This window comes from Botrytis sinoallii (assembly GCF_014898435.1).
Source record: "Botrytis sinoallii strain Bc 23 chromosome Unknown BSIN_005, whole genome shotgun sequence".
Classification (NCBI taxonomy): domain Eukaryota; kingdom Fungi; phylum Ascomycota; class Leotiomycetes; order Helotiales; family Sclerotiniaceae; genus Botrytis; species Botrytis sinoallii.
Window position 1 is genome coordinate 302322 of NW_024066032.1, and position 20340 is coordinate 322661.

General features: G+C 42.9%; 8 protein-coding genes across 8 annotated transcripts; 5 read left to right on the top strand and 3 right to left on the bottom strand.

Annotated features, from left to right (window-relative positions):
- Positions 1 to 2906: 2906 nt before the first annotated feature.
- Positions 2907 to 4757, top strand: EAF02_003335 (uncharacterized protein; the record flags this gene model as incomplete). Its single annotated transcript, XM_038899383.1, is given in 6 exon segments — positions 2907 to 3306; positions 3363 to 3669; positions 3680 to 3689; positions 3719 to 3869; positions 3926 to 4194; positions 4251 to 4757. The coding sequence occupies 6 exon segments, from the start codon at positions 2907 to 2909 to the stop codon at positions 4755 to 4757; spliced, it is 1644 nt and encodes a 547-aa protein (XP_038760310.1).
- Positions 4758 to 5414: 657 nt separating this feature from the next.
- On the top strand, positions 5415 to 7101 carry EAF02_003336 (uncharacterized protein; the record flags this gene model as incomplete). Its single annotated transcript, XM_038899384.1, has 3 exons — positions 5415 to 5808; positions 5856 to 5980; positions 6196 to 7101. 3 exons carry the CDS (start codon positions 5415 to 5417, stop codon positions 7099 to 7101), a joined length of 1425 nt encoding a protein of 474 aa, XP_038760311.1.
- Positions 7102 to 7818: 717 nt separating this feature from the next.
- EAF02_003337 (uncharacterized protein) lies at positions 7819 to 9261 on the top strand (the record flags this gene model as incomplete). The annotated part of the gene is made up of 4 exons (XM_038899385.1): positions 7819 to 8411; positions 8460 to 8560; positions 8612 to 8817; positions 8890 to 9261. The coding sequence occupies 4 exons, from the start codon at positions 7819 to 7821 to the stop codon at positions 9259 to 9261; spliced, it is 1272 nt and encodes a 423-aa protein (XP_038760312.1).
- A 714-nt stretch (positions 9262 to 9975) lies between these two features.
- EAF02_003338 (uncharacterized protein) lies at positions 9976 to 11861 on the top strand (the record flags this gene model as incomplete). Its single annotated transcript, XM_038899386.1, has 2 exons — positions 9976 to 10451; positions 10502 to 11861. The coding sequence occupies 2 exons, from the start codon at positions 9976 to 9978 to the stop codon at positions 11859 to 11861; spliced, it is 1836 nt and encodes a 611-aa protein (XP_038760313.1).
- Positions 11862 to 12908: 1047 nt separating this feature from the next.
- EAF02_003339 (uncharacterized protein) lies at positions 12909 to 15401 on the top strand (the record flags this gene model as incomplete). The annotated part of the gene is made up of 14 exons (XM_038899387.1): positions 12909 to 12970; positions 13033 to 13038; positions 13095 to 13138; positions 13207 to 13236; positions 13292 to 13337; positions 13387 to 13442; positions 13490 to 13566; positions 13616 to 13686; positions 13736 to 13808; positions 13871 to 14009; positions 14072 to 14204; positions 14260 to 14302; positions 14352 to 14937; positions 15040 to 15401. The coding sequence occupies 14 exons, from the start codon at positions 12909 to 12911 to the stop codon at positions 15399 to 15401; spliced, it is 1728 nt and encodes a 575-aa protein (XP_038760314.1).
- A 612-nt stretch (positions 15402 to 16013) lies between these two features.
- Positions 16014 to 17167, bottom strand: EAF02_003340 (uncharacterized protein; the record flags this gene model as incomplete). The annotated part of the gene is made up of 2 exons (XM_038899388.1): positions 16014 to 16142; positions 16196 to 17167. 2 exons carry the CDS (start codon positions 17165 to 17167, stop codon positions 16014 to 16016), a joined length of 1101 nt encoding a protein of 366 aa, XP_038760315.1.
- A 593-nt stretch (positions 17168 to 17760) lies between these two features.
- EAF02_003341 (uncharacterized protein) lies at positions 17761 to 18090 on the bottom strand (the record flags this gene model as incomplete). The annotated part of the gene is made up of 1 exon (XM_038899389.1): positions 17761 to 18090. One exon carries the CDS (start codon positions 18088 to 18090, stop codon positions 17761 to 17763), a length of 330 nt encoding a protein of 109 aa, XP_038760316.1.
- Positions 18091 to 18937: 847 nt separating this feature from the next.
- EAF02_003342 (uncharacterized protein) lies at positions 18938 to 19567 on the bottom strand (the record flags this gene model as incomplete). Its single annotated transcript, XM_038899390.1, has 2 exons — positions 18938 to 19504; positions 19559 to 19567. The coding sequence occupies 2 exons, from the start codon at positions 19565 to 19567 to the stop codon at positions 18938 to 18940; spliced, it is 576 nt and encodes a 191-aa protein (XP_038760317.1).
- Between the last annotated feature and the right edge of the window lie 773 nt (positions 19568 to 20340).

Genomic DNA, 20340 nt, shown 5'->3' on the forward strand with positions numbered 1-20340 from the left:
TGACTTTTCTTTTTATACGCTTTGTGCAATATAGTTCATTGGTGTCTGGGCGACTAGACGGATGAATGAATGGGTGTTGTGAGAGTGTGAAATTATCGGGGAGGAGATAGTAAGTGGAGTGTGTGGAGAAGAAGGATACATACTTATATTGTTTTAATTAATAACAATGAAATGATGGAAGAAGATCTTTATAATTTTTTTTTTTTTGCTTGGTAATTGGTGCTGTGTGATTCGCTTTGTGGGGGGTGTCAAAGTAGGTTACGAGATATGCTGGTGGGTTGATGTGGTGGTGAGATGGGAAGGGATGGGATGAGGTTGGATGAGGTTGTTAGAAAATGCCAGTGCAATTTTCTTCATCTTGACGAATGCTGGAGGGGTGGAGGTGTGAGGGGAGGGATTAGGGGTAAGAGGCGGGAGGGCGGTCGGATATTTTTCGCTAACAGTTGCTTTTTATTCCTCTTCCGGGGACGAAATTATGGGTGGGTAGATTAGTGGGGAAGATGTGCGTTCATTTGTCGTAATGTTTTAAAGATTTTTTAAAGATGTGTTAAGGACTGTGTTAAGAGCTGTGTTGAGGGCTGTGTTAAGGGCTGTATTCATCTGTATCGTTGTCTGGGGATGATACTGTGATACTGTGATTCTGCAGGCTTGAGAGGGAGGGGGGCTCTGGTGCTTTTTAGGGAGGAGGAGGGAGGAGGGAGGAGGGGGGAGGGGGAGATGTGCTGGTGGAGGAGAGGAGAAGGGGAGAGGATGAGATTGAGATTGAGAGTGAGATTGTGGCTTGAGGGGGATTGCTTGGGGTTACTTGGGGTTACTTGGGTTTACTTGGGGATAATTTGGGGATCAGTTGAGGTTAGTTTGAGGTTCGTTTGAGGGTAGGTAGGTAGGTAGGTAGTTTGGGATTGTCGATCGATTTTGTGTGGGTGGTTTGCTGTGGATTTGGTGGATGAATTGTATTTATTATGTTTAGGTATTTGTATTTGTATTTGTATTTGGAATGATTTTAGGAGATGGATGGATGTATGGATGTATGGATGTATGGATGTATGGATGTATGGATGTATGGATGTATGGATGTATGGATGTATGGATGTATGGATGTATGGATGTATGGATGTATGGATGTATGGATGTATGGATGTATGGATGTATGGATGTATGGATGTATGGATGTATGGATGTATGGATGTATGGATGTATGGATGTATGGATGTATGGATGTATAAATGGATCTAATCTGGTTTGTTGGGTAGTTAATGTGGTGGGGGTGCTGGGATGTGTTGATTGTGGTTAGGCTTGTAGATGGGATTTTGTGGTTTAATTGTGGTTTGGGAGGGAATGGTGTGGGTGTGGATGTATGTATGTATGTATGTATGTATGTATCAGAGCTTTTACCCTCGTAGCTACCAGGTGGCTAGTATACTTGATTAGTTAATGCATCTCTGATGTGTTCAATCTAGTCTATGATTCCCGCTTTATGTTGTAGAGAGGTAGTTAGTTGTATTTGGGAATTTTTGTGGAATGAGATATTATTGATATGATAACTTAAGATAGATGGATAGTTGAAAATGGGGTTGGGTGTGATCTGATGGTTTACTTTGATGTGATGGGAAATCTAGATCTTGAATGAGAGTTGATCGAAGGGGGGGGATAGAGGGGGGCTTGGCTTTATTTGGTGTTTGTGTCGAAGACTTGTGGAGCTGGGAGGGGAATGGTTGGTTGGTTGGTTGGTTTTACTAGTACTTGAGGGGGTGGTAGGGAGTAGTGTAGTCTTGTGTTATTGAGGAATGTGTAGGAGGGATATTGTAGAGTCGAGTGGAGTGGAGAGGTTTGGGGAAAGTGGAAGATGTGCTTGGTGTTTTAAGCGAGATGGTTGATTTCACTGATGTTTGAGTGTATGTTGAGTAGTAGTGTCATGTCAGTGAGAAATGTGTAGGAGAAGTGTTGTGGAGTGGAGAGGTTTGGAGAAAGAGGAGATATACCCAACATTTCAGAGGGAATACTCAAGACCACTAATGATCGAAGGCGGGCTCAGCAGCAGTGCTATATCATTAAGGAACGTTCAGGAGTGATACTGCAGAGCCTAAAGATCTGGAGGAAGGGAGAAAATGCCTAGTATTCCAAGGGAAATAGTCATCCCATTAATGATCAAAGGCAGGCTCGGCATTAATGTCATATTATTGAGGGTTGTATGGGAGCAATGCTAAAGACAGGCGAGATCCGGAGGAGATGGAAGATCTGTCGGAAATTTTGAGGAAAAGTATTTTTTGAGGAAGTCGAGGAGTTTGGAGACAACTAGTATAACCTAGAGATTTCTTGCTGTAAGTCTGAGCCTTGGTAGTACATTGAAGAATTTTGTATCTTCTAGAGATGACAAGTAGATGGGAAGCTTTACAATGAGAACCGGACTCGTAGCTTCGAGAGAATGTTTTTACGTGTGGATGTGCAGAGCGAGTTGGTAGAAACATGATGCTGTCTCAGAACATGCATTACATTTGGACGTTTGACATGGTCGAAGGTGAAAGTTGATTCACCATGGCCACTCATTTCAAATTCGGTTACCCCGCAATCTATCTCTAATTTCTTCTTGCCTTTTGTTACTATCTTCAGCTTCTCCACCTTCTTGAGTTTTGATCCTTGTAATATCGTTGATAACCTCGAGAGATCTCGCAACTGCTTCGTCTGTTTACTTTTCAAACAGACTTGGTAGGCTGATTCCTCTCTAACAGTTTTTCGTTGTTTGAGATTCTTCACTTGTTGCTCAACTTCTATGATGATTAGCTCTCCGTACCTCTAGATCTATTCACCCAGATACTCGGATTATCATAATTTGGCAACACAAAGCTTTCTACATTCGATACTTCAGTTCTCAATTTTAATGAACACAACTCAAGATTTTTCTCATCATGGCTATCTTAAAAACAAAACTGGGCAAGGTGGAGGTCCGAATCAAGAGGTATCCGGACGATACATATTATGACGAATATATCAAAGTTGAGGGCAAGGAGAGAAGCACTGATTTTAGTCGTGAGAGGTATATCATTGCAGAGCCCGACATCACCTTCTATATTGAAGTTATCTTGAAGGAGGGATTCAAGATGAGCAAATATAGCTCCATTGATGCCCGTGTTTACGTGGCCGATAAGGATAAATTTATTTCCTCAACTACCCTTCTATCGAGTGATATTGAAGGTTCAAAAAGAAAAGCAAAAACAGATCACATTCAAAAGATGCAGTATGTTGATGTAAAAATTGATGGTCAGAAAATACTTGGTGCAAGATTTGCGTTCAAGAAAATAGAGATCGGTCAGTGAACAGATCAATTTTTATGATTGATTAATCTCTGACGGTTGATGTGATAGACGAGACACTTTTCAATGAAACAGATATCATGGGTATCAAGCCGGATCATCTTATGACGTTCACCGTGAAGCTGTTTTTCTTCAAAAGGTGTACTACTAGACTCTCGGACAGTAAGTACGAAAAGGTATTGTCAGACTGGGAGAAAGCATGTTCGGATATTCGGACTCCAAACTGCAATCAAATGAAGCACAATGCTGAGCTTGATGATAACGCCAAAACGAACAAGCTCGACACCAAAGATATCTGGGACGTGAACAAGATTGACCAAGATAGCTACAAGAAGGGTGGAATCAGCTCTGCTATTGGGTAACTATAGTTTTTACTGCGTTTATATAATAAAAGCTTACATGTCTAGTTTCATTGGGGCAAAGTGCGGCCAAAGGTTTCTCGGGATTCTATTCACAAATCGGACCACATTACTTTCCCTATAAAGCCAAGCCGTACTATTACCACTTGCACTCCTACAGCTGCCTCTGGAATATTTACATATCATGGTAGAACCGCAGGTCAGTCACTTCTTTACCAGGCATAACATCAGTATACTGATTTATCTGGTGTACAGAATTCTTGGAGCAAGTAGGTATCATCAAATATCCCCCAGCGCTTCACTGTTACTCCTGGAGTATCTTAGATGATAGTGAAAGAAAGATCGCTCTGAGTGAGTTGCAAGAATTGAGCAAGAAACAATGGCATGAAGATCGAGAAAAAGAATCTGGCATGGTGCTTCCCATGGTTCGTAGCAGGGTCAAGGCAAGGGAGCATCCATGGGAATGGCGCCATTGGGACAAGATGTACGTTGGGGAGAAACGGGTAGCATTTGAGAATCTTCAGGTTTGTTTTAAATCCTTTATATAATTGCAGGTGAGATCGCTAACACTCTTTATCAGAATGAAAAGAAAAATCGAGAGCGAGGTATCGTCCAGCGTGAGTTTAAAAACGTTATGGGCGAAATCATTTCTTTAGACGTAGAAGACGACGAGCCTTCCAGAAAGCCTCTCGAAAGGGGTAGATACAACACAAAAAGAGAGAGAGCTAAGTCTGGTAAAGAAGGCGTACGCATCAAGCGTGAAGCAATTCAACGTGCTATGGCGAACTCGGATGTGATACAGGTCACAACTGCAGATATCGCCGAGCAGAAAACAGCTAATGTTGATGAGGACGATGATTCGATTATCATTGTCTCCGAGACCAAGAATCCAATTTTAAGCCCAGCTCCGAAGGGAAAGGAAATTGCACTTGAGGACGAGGAGTTGAGAAAGGAAGAGGCTGCACTTGAGAAACTGAAGGAAGACATCGCGCAAGAAGAGAGAGTTATCAAAATGAAGCGGGAGCGTGATGCTTTGCAGGAGAAAATTGATGCAGCGAGATCTAAGAAGCGAATCAAGACAGAATGATTAAAAGGTCTGATTCTCAATGATATTAAGTTATTGGGTCTCATCTGGTCAGCGACGGACATTTTTTATGGGTTGAACATATTTTCGTAGAGAGAGGTTCCAATATACTTATCATTTTGTTTTTACAACTCTCTTTACCTTAGTTCTTAATCAGTGGCAATACAGAGGCTCAATCTTACTATTTCACCAGCGAGTGAAGTATATAATATGAATAACCCCATGATATTCTTATACTACACACAATAATTTGTAATTACACTACCTAGGTAGCTAGATGGCATTCGTTATGATGATTCACTTCAAGTCCCGTGACTCTTCAATATCCTTCTCTTTCGCTTCACCTTCGCCTTCACCTTTTCTTTCCACCTTCAAATTTCAATCAACGCAGCCTTACTAGAATTTGTGAACCTTGCAATTGCCCTATAATACTTGGTCCTGGCAGCATCTGGTATGTATATATTTTGATTGATGGTTCAAATTAGAGTCTTTTCTATTCTTGCTAATTTTGATATCTCACAATCAGTTTTCACGCTTTGCGAGTTTCCAAACGGAAAAGACCTCAGCATATTCCCGAATCAAGAATTGTATTGCTCAGTCTTTAATAAAGCCTTCGAGTATCACGAACACGAATTTACCGACTCAAAAGCGTTGCTCATCATGGCTATCATGTCTGGTATAGAGGGCGAGATCGAAGTACGTGTGAAAAAGCATCCAGGTAAATATTATGACGAATACGCCAAACTCAAACCTAGTGAAGGGTCTCCCAATCCGCATGATGAAATATATATCATGGCAGAGCCTAAAGCTACGTATTATGTCGAGATCACCTTAAAGGAGGGGTTTGATTTCGGCAAATACGATCTTATTCAAGCCAAGATGTGTATGGACGGCAAGGAAGTTTCTTATGCTGAATTTAAGATGCCTCTCCATGGAATCAATAAAACAAAAACAGAAAAAGATATTGTCCAAACAATTCGGTACGCCAATGTAGAGATTCATGGAAGACCGCGAGGCTCAAAGTTTGTGTTTAGGAATGTGGAGATGGAGACAGGTAAATGGATAATGGCACGTATGATCATTCTAAGCTTACAATGACAGATAAAGAACAGTCCAATGATACTGGGGCTGTAGATACACTTCCAAAAGGCATTCCAGCTTTCCAAGTTGACGTTGTCTTCTTTGAGAGCTTTATGGTCACATTATCTGACGACGAGTACAAAGAAGTGATAATAAGCTGGAAAAAGAATTGCGCTAGACTTTTTTCTGAGCCTCAAAACTCCAATGCGTCTCCAAACTTTACGTTACCTAGAAAGCCAGACCGCACTAGGAAAGATTGGCGATGTGTCCATTGCATGGAGGGGTTTAAATTCTTTCCGCGACCCGCTGGTATTTACGCGTTCTGGGTAGATCGATATCTCATCACTGACATAATGTGCAGAGTTTTTTTGAAAACGACAACATTGCCAAATACCCAGTAATACTACACGTTTATGATTGGGACGCCCTCAAGAGAGAAGAGAGAAAGATGGCAGTTGCGCACCTTCAGGATTTGGGAAAGACTCATTGGAAGGCCATCAAGGGAAACGAAGTCGGGCAAAATTTTGGATCCAAAGTCAACCGACGTAAAACTCATCTTGCAAAGAATCTGCCTAGAGAATGGCGTGCGTGGCAAAAAATGTATGGTACCGAGCAACGCGAACATTCGATATTCTCCAGGTACTTCCAAATCTATGCATACAGAGAATATGGCGCTAACAAATATTATCAGGAACGAAGAAAAGCCCGTGAACGAGGCGAAAAAAACTTTCAGTACACATCTATGGGTGGCGATGTCATTTTATTTAATGGAGAAGATGAATCTGCTGAGTTAGGAGGGGTACCCGAGAAAGCTTCGCCTAAACAAATACCTGCCGGACGAGAAGCACCAGCACCCTCAAACTCACCATCTGACGGAAATAGATTAGGACTAGTATGTGCTTTGCCATACTCGTCACCGTATCCAATTAAAGACGTGGTGCAAAGCGTGGGAGATGCAACTTCACTCAATATGAGACTACCTCTGACAATTGAATCGCCAGTAGTCATCCCAGACGATTCTGCTACAGAGTCTGCTCACTCCAATATTACTACACCGCACAGAAACAAGACAGTGATTCCAGGAGTCGAAGTCAAGCTCGAAAGCATTCGTGATAGCTTGATCAGCCAGATTGATAGACTCAATTCCCAAGCGGCTGCTTCTCAAACTTCCGTTGCATATGTCAAGGCCGAACCCATCGATGTTATCTCACTTGATCCAGACGATGAAGTTATGTTTGTATCCGAGACCAAAGTTTTCAAACTGTAAGACATTCTGAGCCGTAAGAGCTGCGAAGCCATTAGTTGTAAATGTGGATGATGATTTACAGGAATTGAAAGAATTACAAAAGTTGAGGGAGGAGAAAGAAAATCTTCAGAGAGATATTGAGTTGTTGGAAAGAAACGAAAGATGGATGAAATCACAAAAAAGATCGAGGATGCAGAGGCGAAGACTAAGAGAATCAAGACGGAGTAGATGGCTTTTATTTTGTGTATGTTGTTGGGGATATGGGGATGTATTTCTGGAATCTGGGGTGCAATGATGAAGCTGTTGATGTGGAAGGCGATTGTGTTGATTTTGTGCTGGACTCAGCCTATTGTATCCTAAATTCTTGATTGTGAAGTCACATAGCATAGTAGTAATAACAAGAGTAAAATGATGTCCAACCGTTGAATTGATGGAGATGTATTCATGCAGTTGGTGTGTGGTAACCTAGGATAGCACGAGAGTAATGTCTTGAGAAAAGGAATCATGCCAGCGCTTTTTCTTGCTTCCCACAACACAACATGTAAACCTCAAGTCAACTGTTTTTCTTTTCGCATTCACTTCTACTTCCTCATTTTTTCCTCTTGATCTTTAAATCTTCGTTCACTTTACCGGGTACTAGTGAGATACGCTAAGCCAATTTGTGCTATCCTCCACAACCACATCCGACTTTCTTTCAATCAACAACACATCGACAAATCATATACTGCAACTCTCATCATGGCCATCCTAACAGAGGGTGGTAATGAGGATGAGGTTCAGATCGTCAACGCTGTGACAGGTCAGTCCTTCGAAGAGTATATCATGTTAGGAGATCAAAAGATACATGGCGACGGAGAAACTGAACGTTACATTACCGCGTATCCTGGAATAATGTTCAAGATTCAGATCACTTTGAAGGCTGGTTTTTGCTTCCAGCAATTTGATGCAGTCGAGGCAAACCTTTATTTCAAGGGACAGAGTACTTACTGCAGTCTAGCAGTTCTGAGTGACCCAAACCCAGATCATGCACACACCAAACAGGATCTGAGAATGGAGATCGGTTGTGTAAACATGAGCAACTACGGTAAAAACGTCATCGGCGCTCCATTTGTCTTCAAGGAACTCAAAATCGATGAAACTTTGTCGGGTCAGACTGATATAATCGGCGTTAATCCTATCGACCTCGGAAGCTTTTTCGTCAGACTTAATCGTCGAAGAAATGATCCAATACCAAACAATTGCCTCTCAAAAGATACCACCACAGCCTTGTGGAATGCCGAAAAGGTTGACAAGTCGAGTTTCAAGAAACAAGGAATCACAAACTCTATCGGGTAAGAATTCAAATTCTTCAAGCTTCTCTTCCAATCTGACATCTCAAGGTTGGGTCAGAATCGAATAGCGACTAAAGAATTTGTGGTCTCCTCCTACAAGTTCACTACTTCGGTTCCCCTCATATTTCATTTCACCTATCGTAATTTCGGTATACTTCCTCGCCATTCATCGACTATACATTACTGACCGTATTACTTAGGCTTTCTCGAACGTCCAGACGTTGTCCCTTGTCCGCCTCCCCTCTATCACAGCCCTTGGAAGTCTCTTACTGACATAGAGCGCCGATGCGCCTTGAGAGAATTACAAAATCTTTGCAGATCGCGCAGAGAGTTGTCCCCCGGCTTTAAACGTGAGTCTAAAGAATGGCTTGCTTGGAATGATATGCAACCATCAGAGAGAGAAACTGTGTTTTGGAGCTTGCAGGCATGTCAATCTTTAACACCAACAGATGACTTTCGCTAATATATGGAAATATAGAAAGAACAGAGAAAATTTGAGAGAGGAGTGATCACAGGATACTTCTGTGTTTTGCCTGGTGACAGATCGATCATTCCGGATGAAGATGGCACTGCCCAGCAATCTGCCCATCCTCGCGAATTGGCCAAAATCAAACCCAAATCTCAAGGTCCACCGAACGCGATCAAGCAGGAGATGAAACCCCCAAAAAAAGTTCTCACACGGAATTCCAACTGCAAGATAACCGGAAAGCAAAGGATGAAAGAGGAGCATCCTCATTTAGATCATGCAGACTGGCCTCTGGAGAGCCGTTGGCAAAGAGACGAAAGATCGCGCAGGAGCCAATTGATGCGGATACTACTAACAATGCTACGACCAGACAAGAATCAATAGGTTCCGGAATACTCGACGAGAAGGCTATGGTTATCAGTAAGAAAACGCAATGAATAACGATCTGATCGAGCTCGTAGATGCTGTAGTCCTTCTGAAGCCATCAACGCCAAGTGCTAACCCCGAGGATTCCAATTTATCTGGAGATGGGCGGAAGAAATATTGCGACAACGGCTGCTGAGTTCGTGCGAATCAGAGGATAGGAGAGGACATCATACCTATCATCACGCAGATGTTGTGTAGAGACGAATGTTAGAAGCTATGGCTCGGATGTAGCTCAAGAGGGCGGCTAGCGTTGGTGGCAAATCGTAGCTTTTGTAGAATTTGATTACACCAAGACATGGTCGATGTATAATTCTAATGTGTTACGTATCAAGCTTTACAAATACTAGCTGGGGTAGCTCTTCATTTCTACAAAGTAATTTAAGGCGGGGCGAGGGTCGATGTCGATAGACAGGGTGTGCGTTTAGTGATTGAATTTAGCCTGCATGCACTTCCCCCACCTCAATTTATCCCCGGACGACCGCGTCCCACTCAACGCGATGCAACACACTCAATGTAGATGTTTGCTGTCGGCATATCATTCTTACGAGGGTAAGTATGTCATCATACAATCTAAATATCATCATGTAGGTACTTATCTTCTTCCTTTCATTTTACATCTTGAGTTTGGCTTGCTGCGGACTCAAGTTCAAATTCGCGTCAATATCCTTCATCATGGCATCCCAGAAACAACTAACATTAGGCTACAACACCAAACATCCCTTCTCCCTCATTTCCATCAATGATCGAACATCTGTTCAAAATCTCCTCAAAACCCTTCTTGATCCCCTCAAACCTCATTTCTCCCCGCAAAAAGCTTTGATCCGTGTACCTGGTTCCACTGCCGTCCGTTTCGATGCGCGTGCTGCTGAGATTGAAGGGTTTTGTCGACCATTATGGGGATTAAGTTCGCTTCTAGCTGGGGGGGGAGAATACGAAGGGACGGAATGGTGGATTGAGGGATTGAAAAAAGGTACTGATCCCGAAAATGAGGAATTTTGGGGGGAGCCCAGAGATAATGATCAAAGAATGGTGGAGATGTGTCCTTTGGGATTTGCATTGGCTGTTGCACCGGTTTTCTGGGAGAAATTGAGTGAGAAAGAGAGAGGGAATGTGGAGACGTGGTTGGGAAATTCAATCAATAGTAAGAAGTGAGTTTTGATGAAAATGGGGAGCAAGGCAAAGTATTGACCAGTTTTAGCATGCCGAATACAAATTGGTTGTGGTTTCGAGTCTTTGCAAATCTAGGATTGAAGAAGAACGGAGGGAAAATTTCACAAGAGAAGATCGAGCAAGATATCGTTCATTTGAATTCTTTCTTCCGAGGAGAGGGATGGTCAAATGATGGACCTGAGGGGATTTGGCAACAAGATTATTACAGTGGAAGTTTTGCTATACAGTTTCTTCAACTATTATATGCAAAATTGGCAGGCGATGAGGATCCAGAAAAGGCTGCAGAGTTCAAGAAACGAGCTCAAGATTATGCATTAGACTTCATTCATTATTTCGATGAAGAAGGAAGAGCAACACCATTTGGAAGAAGTGTCGGATACCGATTCGCTATGTCTTCATTCTGGGGTGCTTTAGCATATGCTGATGTTGAATTGCCAGAACCATTGTCATGGGGTATTGTTAAGGGATTGCTATTGAGAAATCTCAGGTGGTGGCAAACTCAAGATCAAATATGGAGTCCTACTGGAACCTTGACTGTGGGATATTCTTTTCCAAACATGTTTATGTCGGAGAATTATAATTCACCAGGAAGCCCATATTGGGCATGTTTGGCATTCATTTGTTTGGCTGTTCCCCAGGATCACCCATTTTGGACATCGGAAGAAGAACCATACCCAACGAACTTGCTCCCAACCATCAAAGCTTTGAAACATCCTGGACATATCATCAGCTACCTGGGAGGTCACAAGATGATACTCTCTTCAGGTCAAGCATGTTCATATCCTATGAGAGGAACACATGCAAAGTATGGATCTTTTGCGTACAGTAGCACATATGGTTATTCTGTGCCTACAGGATGCTTTTCGTTGGAACAGTTTGCATTGGCTTCACAGCTCGGTTTATCTGATGATGGAGGTGAAGTTTGGAAAACCCGCCGACTTTACGAGACAGCAGTCATTGAGACGCACGATAAACAATCAGTATTGAAGTCTATCTGGAAACCGTTCCCGGATGTTACTATCAAGACTTATCTCATACCTCCCGTCGACGAAACTCCAAACTGGCATCTTCGAGTTCACAAGATAGAAGCTGGAAGAGAAATCATGACGGCAGATGGCGCATTCGCAATTTATAACGAACGAAGACCGGATGGTCGCTCCCTTGATCTTTACGACTCAGCCAAAAATGAAGGTACACTTCCCAAGATCATTGGAAATTACGATCTCAACACACCTGAAGGTAGTTCGCCAGGCTCAGTCGGTGCCTTTGCTGTATCGAAAGGGGCGGTTGGAATAGCTGCACTCGAAAGTGATGGTGAAGAGCAGCTCGCACGGCGATGCTCGTTAATGCTGACCCAAATTCTAATTTGGTTGAAAGTCGTACCGTGATACCTACATTACAGATCACGTTGGAAAAAGGAAGTGTGTCTTGGTTTGTGACTGGTATATATGCTAAGCCCTCTGGGGAAGCAGAGAACTATCTTGATGGGTGGAAAAATAAACCTGTCGTTCCCGGGTGGCTGATGAATGAGATGAGAAATTGAGTGAGTTATCATTTTGTAGGTTTTATAGACGATGAGCTATTCTAGGTATTTATTTGTTTCCAAGACATGTATGCCTAGACGTCCTCGATTCAGTCAGAAAATAGTGTGACATAGTACAACCTTATCTATCACCTCAACTCGCGTGAACCATATTCACATTTTACAAGCGATCTGTTCACACTGATTTGGCATTTGATGCGTGGCGCTCCAAGCCAAGCTCTCATGCCTTCTACTCGAACGTCCTTCTTAATTGGGATTGCTGGATAAATATCCTTCCAGGTTCTTATAATCCACACCCCCTGTTCAACACAACAAGATCATCATCCTTCTGTATGCGGGGCTCCACACGCCAAACTGCAAACGGATTACAACGCACGGGTACGCGAGACTTTTACATGCGCCCAGCCGGTTATCAACCCAGATATGGTCATGCAGAACCTACAATAAGAAATTATATTGGCTGGATGAATAGAACGTGGGATTTATCCATGTAAAGATGTAGACAATTTAACCAGGGTATCAGAAATCTGGGGGTGGGGATTCTGAAGTTAAGAGGGGATATACTTGGCTCCCTTGGCCAATTGCTGGCCAAGATGGAAGATAGTTATGGAGATATCGGTCTCGGTTGCCAGATGGAGAATCGTTTCTCCTTTGGGATGATGGGGTATAGGGTAAATTGGATGATATTATATGGTTGTATTCGACCACATTTGTGATGGCAGACTAAACCTCCAGAGGCACGACTTTCCTGCAGAGGCTCAACTTTTTCTTCGTACGCGTTGTTATTGAAATCGACACATCGAGACTTTTATTACATTTTTGGTGTCGATGAGAAACATTCTGATTGAAACAGCTCAATCATTTCTCAGATTACACGAATAGACTCGTCAAGATGGCGGTCGGACTTGGACAAAGGTTTTTGATGAAGATTGTGAAGAATGAATCTATGAGAACGTATGTGCAGAGACCTTGAACTAATTGAGAATTGACAATTGGTACTAACTTTTATATGGCAGTGACCCGTAAGCATATATGCGTCTTCACGAAATTCTCTGAACTAAGTGAAATCTCTGAATAGCCCGGAAATCTATGGATGGAGAGTTTTCTTCTTAGCATGTTCCGGTATGCGCACAAATTTTGCGGACTCGAGAAGAAATGTGATGGCAGAATATTCACTAACCTTTACACAGCTTGTTTCGGTGGCATGCTTTTTGGTTGGGGTACGTTAAAATCAGGATTTGAAAGCTTGAATACAAGGGATACTGATTCGCATAGATATTGGTACAATTGGAGGTGTTATTGTTATGCCGGCTTTCACCAAGTATGTTGACACTCCTATACTACACTGAGTAATTTATTGACGATAATAGGAAATATCATATCGACACGCTTAGTAGTGTTGCGCAAGCGAATCTTGCATCGAATAGTGAGTTTTGAAACATGAGTTTGGAGCTTGATTCTAATAACAAATAGTCGTCAGTACATTGCAAGCAGGTTGTTTCTTTGGATCACTGGGTTCCTACTATATTGCAGATCGATGGGGACGAAAGGTAATGACCCCTATGGGATTCATAAAGTCAATTTACTGATAAGTTAAAGCCCGCGTTACTCCTTGCTGCCGGTATCACGATTCTAGGAGTCATTATTCAATGTGCATCAGATGGGCATATGTGAGTGAAACTGACATACAAGTTTTGGCCGATGGCTAAAGATTTATAGTTCAGCATTGTATGTCGGTAGATTGGTTGGAGGACTAGGTGTTGGAGCTGCTAGTATGCTTACACCACTTTATGTAGGTTCCACCGAATTCCTCCTCTTTTTGAGATTCCAAATTAATCAATTGATTGCCTTCAGGTCAGTGAAAATGCACCAAGAGCTATCAGAGGTGCTCTCACCGGAATGTATCAATTATTCATTGCTACTGGGACTATGTTGAGTTTTTGGATCAACTACGGCGCCTTATTACATCTCAAAGGCGATACAGCATGGATCGGTAATGCTACCCCTTTAAGGCTTAAATATAGCGAGCGGAACACTAACTTTTTTATCCCTTAGTTTCACTTGCTTTACAAATGTTGCCAGCAATTTTCCTATTCGTAGGAATCTTCTTGTGCCATGAATCTCCTCGATGGTTAGCTCGCCAAGACAATTGGGAAAAGGCTACTGCAGTCTTGTCAAAAGTCTCTAAGTAAGATACTTGCTATCTTCATGAAACTTTTGAAAGCACTACTAACCCAAACAAGTCTACCACCAGATCATCCATACGTTCGCATGGAATTAGAAGAAGTATGATCCCACCACCCGGCTAGTTGAAATCTTACTAACTCTACCTTAGATGGCCGAACAACTCGAAAACGAGCGTCGACTAATCGGCGGCGCTAGTTTCCTTGATCTCATGAAAGAAATGTGGACAATAAAAGGAAATCGCAACCGAGCATTGATATCCATAGGATTAATGATCTGTCAACAAATGACTGGCACCAACGCCATCAATTACTACGCTCCAAAGATCTTTTTGAATCTCGGCATTGACTCCACCACATCCGGACTATTCGCAACTGGTGTCTACGGAATTGTAAAAATGGCAACCTGTGCTGCTTTCCTCCTCCTAGCCGCCGATTCTCTTGGAAGGAGAAAATCTTTACTCTGGACTAGTATTGCACAAGGATGCGCTATGTTTGTTATTGGTTTCTACGTGCGATTTGATCCGCCGCTTAAGGGTGCTGTCATACCTCCCGTAGGATATTTCGCTTTGACTTGTATCTATCTATTTGCTGGGTTCTTTCAATTTGGATGGGGACCTTGTTGTTGGATTATTGTTAGTGAGATACCGACTGCGAGATTGAGAGCGTTGAATGTAGCAATTGCGGCAGCGACCCAGTGGTTGTTCAATTTTGTTGTTGCGAAGGCAGTTCCTACTAGTGAGTATTTCCTCTTTCTTTCCCCGACTTTGTATATTCTTCTTCACATTCCCTTATCCTAATTGTCTCAATATCGTTTTAAATCAACTGACCACCAGAAAGTGTTGGTAACAGTCGGCCGTGCCGGGTACGGAACTTACTTCATCTTCGGCACCTTCTGCTTCAGCATGTTTTTCTTCGTTTGGTTCCTCATCCCTGAAACTAAAGGTCTCTCGCTTGAAAAAATGGACGATCTGTTTGGCGTTACTGCAATGGCTCATAAAGGAGATGTGGAATCAAATACTGGATCGCTTAGAGGAGGCCCTGGTACTAATGTCAACACCAACAATGAGAAAGCCGCTGCTACTATTCCTGACGTCGAAGCTGGTAATGACAATCTGAGGAAGAGAGAGGTTACAAATACCACGACTGAGGAAGAACATATTGAACACGCGGGTGCACCGAAAGCGCAGGTCCAAAATTAAAGTCCATAATTCACAGGGGCTGGTAAGGAGAAGGGAGTTGGATTACGAGTCGGTGCGGGGAGTGAGAGGGTATTGACGTCTACGAGACAGTTTGTGGGAAAGGAAAAGGATAAGAGTGAGACGGGGAGTGTGAGTGATCAGATGGGATATTGTTATTAAAGAGTTATGATTCAAGTTGTTGTTCTCTCTTCATAGTATGGCATGGCATGAAGAGTTCTGCGGGCCAATGGGGACTTGTCATTGGGAAGAGGGGGTCGAGAGGAGGTACTGTTATGATCACATTTTATGACGGTTGCGGATATCAATGCACTTTATATACCAATTTCATTGAGTACATCAAATAAATCTATTCACTCGGTCTGATAACCTGCTTTGTCACATGTCAACTCACTCCCGACGAGTTTATGGAGATCTTTTAGATGCTGGGAGTCAAGCCTTTTTCTACTAACAAATATTAACTATATGAGGGGAACATCAATACCTAGACGCCGACGCAAGTAATGGCCAACTATGAGTGGAGAAAATGTAATCTCTACTCATGATTCTTCTACATTGCCTCTGGTAACGGGAGCCATACTCGGCTACCCTGTCCCATTCATCTTCGAAGTACCGCTAAACCCTCTTCTCCCACTTTCTCATTCCAAACCATTTATAAACACCTCTACAAAGAGGTCTCCAAATATTCCTCTCGCAATCAAAATAGACATATCCCAAACCCATCAAAGCACCACTCAAATGCGCCTAAACAATTCACATTAGCCACATTTCATCTGAAAATTCTCAGAAATTCTTACCGCGTGTCCCAATCTAAGAGTTTTATAAGCACCACAAACACCCAGTAAATCAAACAACATAACTGCACCCAACAACTCCTGCGCCGCAAACGGATACGGGATAAACAGAATTTGAAACTGAGCTTCTGGGTGTTGCATAGCAAAAGCACCAATCAAAGCAAATATCGCACCGCTCGCTCCCAAAAACGGTACCGGCGCGACATTCGGTCGAAGTCCTGCACTTAAAGCTTGTGCCCAACTACCCACAACACCCGTTGAGAGATAGAAAGCCGTCATGTGAGGAATACTCGATTTGAAAGAGGGATCTTGTCCCAAGGCCGGCATGAAAGAATGGAATCCATACATATTCATACCCAAATGCGCAAGTCCCCCATGACCAAACACACAGGTGAGCAAGGTGAAGTTTCTATTCATGCCGGGTGTATGCATGAAGATGTTGGACCATAATCCTGGAGCTAGACTACCCAGAGCATGGATTCCTATATTCGTCGCCATGATGGTGTATGTGAATTTTTCCGAGGGCATTAATCGATTCCAGAATTTTTCGCGTCCCTGTGGACTGGAAAGTTGGTGGATGGGTGGCCATGGGGTCGGAGCATATAGTATTCCTGGAGGATAATTCATCTCGTGCATTTTGCGTCTTACATCGTATGTGTTTCCCTCGTTTCGGATCAACAGATCCATGATTTTGGGTGTCTCTTTTTGGAGATTCAGATTCTCGTATATGGCCGAGGTGGTGTATATGGTACTGACGGCGACCACGGTAAATATAGTCAGTGCAGCCACATTGGATTGAACTGGAGGGGTTGGTTGAGGAGGTGGAGGCGGCTCAATATTAAGCTCTTGTGAGGAATCATGACTGTAGTTTGTAAGAACTCTAGTTCGGAAACTTCTTGCACTCAATGGACGTCGAATTGGTGTAATGCGTGAAAGAATCCCTGAAGGCTTGAAAAGCCCAAATTTTCGCATCATTATTAAGATGTAAATTGGGAGTAAGTAATCTGGTGTCTTTTATTGCATCGAGAGAGATTATTATATATACTTCTTATCCTTGACAAGTACGTAAATCGCATCCTCGCCGTACCATGCTGTTGGTCATTCATATTGCTTCAGGGTCTCCATCAATAATTCGCTCTGGCACGTGATTGATCTTAGCGTATGAACGCTATTTCGGAACTACGATACGGTACGCCACCCGGGCTGTATCGGCATTTGGATAAGAAATTGCCTCCCCTTTACCAACCGAACAATCGTTCGTCAAATTTCATTAGCTCAGCAATGTAGTCACGGGAATTATAATTCCTGGACCAAGTTATCTTGTCAATCATGTTCGTTGACTGCTATCAAAAGATCTGGAGCTCGACTAACCTATCAAGGGAGTTTGTGAGAAAAATCATGTATGAACAAGTCGAAGAATAGAATAAAATGAATCAAAATGCCAAGCAAAATCATCATGATAAGACAACGCGTGCTAGCTCCCAAACTGATAATAGTGTCCCCCAAGCACACCCCTTAGTTAAGTCTCTAAATTGTAACCCCATCGAAACTACTTAACTCCCCACAATTCACAAACTTCCTGACCTCAATGTTTCAATCTTCCTCCTAACTCCATGCAATTCCATTCTCGCCTCAGCAATTCTCATCGCATCCTCAAGCTCTGTCTCCCGTCTCCTTTCTTCCTCTTCACACCTCTTGATGTCTGCCTCTGGAAATTTTACATCTTCGTCGACTTTCAACTGTGGCTTCTTGTCCGTGTCGGTCTCGGTTTTGATCACTGGGACAGAGGAAGAGGTGGATGAGTAGGTGGCAATGAAATCGGGGGATGAAACCCATCTGTCGAGGTCGATGACTGGAATAACTGAGGAAGCGGTCGCTTCAGTGATGATCGAGGGCATATTGGCGGCTCGTTCGGTTGAAGACTCGATTTTGGATGGGGTATCAATGATCAATTGAGTGGCAGCCCACAGCTCGGCAGAGTATACACCTCATCGATAGTTGAACTAGATTTTATCTCAGAACTCTTGATAATTGAGGTCTCCAAAACAGGAATAACGTGTGAATTGGAAGAAGTAATCATTGGTGAGCTAGTACTTGGGGTATCCATGGATGATGATTCAAAGTTTACAGGAGTAGAAAGCACCGGAAGTGCCTCTGCGGGATAGGATGATTCAATCCGAGATGCCTCGGGCTTTACACTAGATGAAAGCGAGACTGAAGCATTTCCAAGTGAAGAAGACACAGTAGTGGTGATGAAAGAGCTGGTTGATCCTGCACCAGACTTTGATGGATCGGCTGCTACAATCATCCGGGAATTATCAAGATCCAGGGGATCCGTCGAGTTTTCTTTTTCAGAAACAGACGATTCGACACATGTTGGGCTCAAAAACGAGGGCCTTGTTGACTGTTCAATGGCAACTGGTTGACTGTTCAATGGCAACTGGACTATGATGCATCGCCTCCTCGCTCTTCATATATCCCATCATTCGTTTCCTCTTCGAGGATGGAAGCTTCAATCTAGACAGATCCGCAACTCCGGCTGGCCGTTTAAGTGCCTTGGAAATGGTCTTGGTAGATGATTTAGGAACTGAACTTCTTGTCGAGCTTGACTTGGATTTGGAAGATTTTTTTGTTGCGAGTTTGTTGACATGATCATTGTTTCTATGCTCGGTCTGAGAGCTCATGGATAAAGGGGTATTGAGACTTTTTGCAGGTACCTCAGAAAGAGACGTGATAGTCAGCCTACTACCAGTTGTTGTACATTGGCTCTGTGGCTCTTGTATTTGCCCATGCACGGTGAAGGCTATTCAGAAACGCGCCAGGACTTATCTTATTTATCATAGCTGGATTGAGATCTCCAAAATTACGGCCGTGAGTAGGTTGAAAATGGTCAAGAAACTCTCTGTCGCTGACGAAATCCTTGCCACATTCTAGACAGAGGACTCTTTCATTGACAGGCCCGAGTACATCGGTAAAAGATGCAGAGACACAACCTAAAATTGAGACTCCCGGTGGGTCAGTCTTTGCAGACCTTTTCACTGCTGAATCCATGCCTGCGACAGTTTGAGTAGGTTTTGGTTGGGCAGGAATCTCTGGTTGATACATCGGGGCGATTGCTAGTTTAGGCGAGGATGCTGTTGATTCTGAAAATGTAGACGGACCAGGGTGTGTGAGAGATCGAATGCATATCTTCTCAGAAGACTTCTCCAATCTTTTCGGTACACTTTCTAATTTAATGGGGGCTTCTTCAGACTTGCCAACAAGTTCTGAATCTTCTGGCATCTCTCCTCTGTCAAGAAATCGACGCCTCTCCTATTTCAGGTAAGTTGGGGGTCATACACATGCTAATTTTTTGTTGCAATATACCTGCAACATTTTAAATGCTCTTGAAGTTTCATATGAATACAATTTATGCCATGAGCGCCAGTAATCTGGTAGGTTTTCACGAAGTTGATCCTTTAGTGCATCGGTAGCTACTTTGTTAGGCTTCGGACCAAGTGCTTTAAACTGATGGGACCAAATCTGCTGGAAATCATGTTTCTGTTACAAGTTTAGTACATCACTCTAGACATAAACTGGAAATCAGCTCACCGAAAGCTCTCCATATGCTTTCTCTCGTTCTCTGGGAGTTAAAAAAATCCCAGGGTTGTCGAATTAGAGCAATAGGGGTCTGGGCTATAGCCGTGGTATCAAAGAACTCTGATTTCGTCAGTCGAAATCTTGAGTCCATGGATCTGTGTTACTTACTCTCACCCCGCCACAAGTAATAGAGATTCTGTGTATCACTGTACCTGAAAAGCTTTTTAGTGTTTGTTGGAGGGGTCAAGTATACCTCAATGTCTTCGTTTGGGATTGCAACTCCATCTACTAATCTGAAAAAAACATTTAGTGTATATATCACCACTGAATCAATTGAAAATTTACCTCAACTTGTGTGTAATGTTATGTTTCTGTTAAACTTCACGATGAACAAGAGTTCTTTTCAGAGTATCCAAAGAACCGTTACCATCAGTTCTAGCACAGCTTTCTACCTGCAACGTATGTTCTTTGAGCTTCAGGTCGAATTCTTCCTTGGTCAATGGAATATCGCCAGCTCCCTTATACTTGCATATACCGATGCAGAGTCCTTCTAGCATACGGGGGTAGCG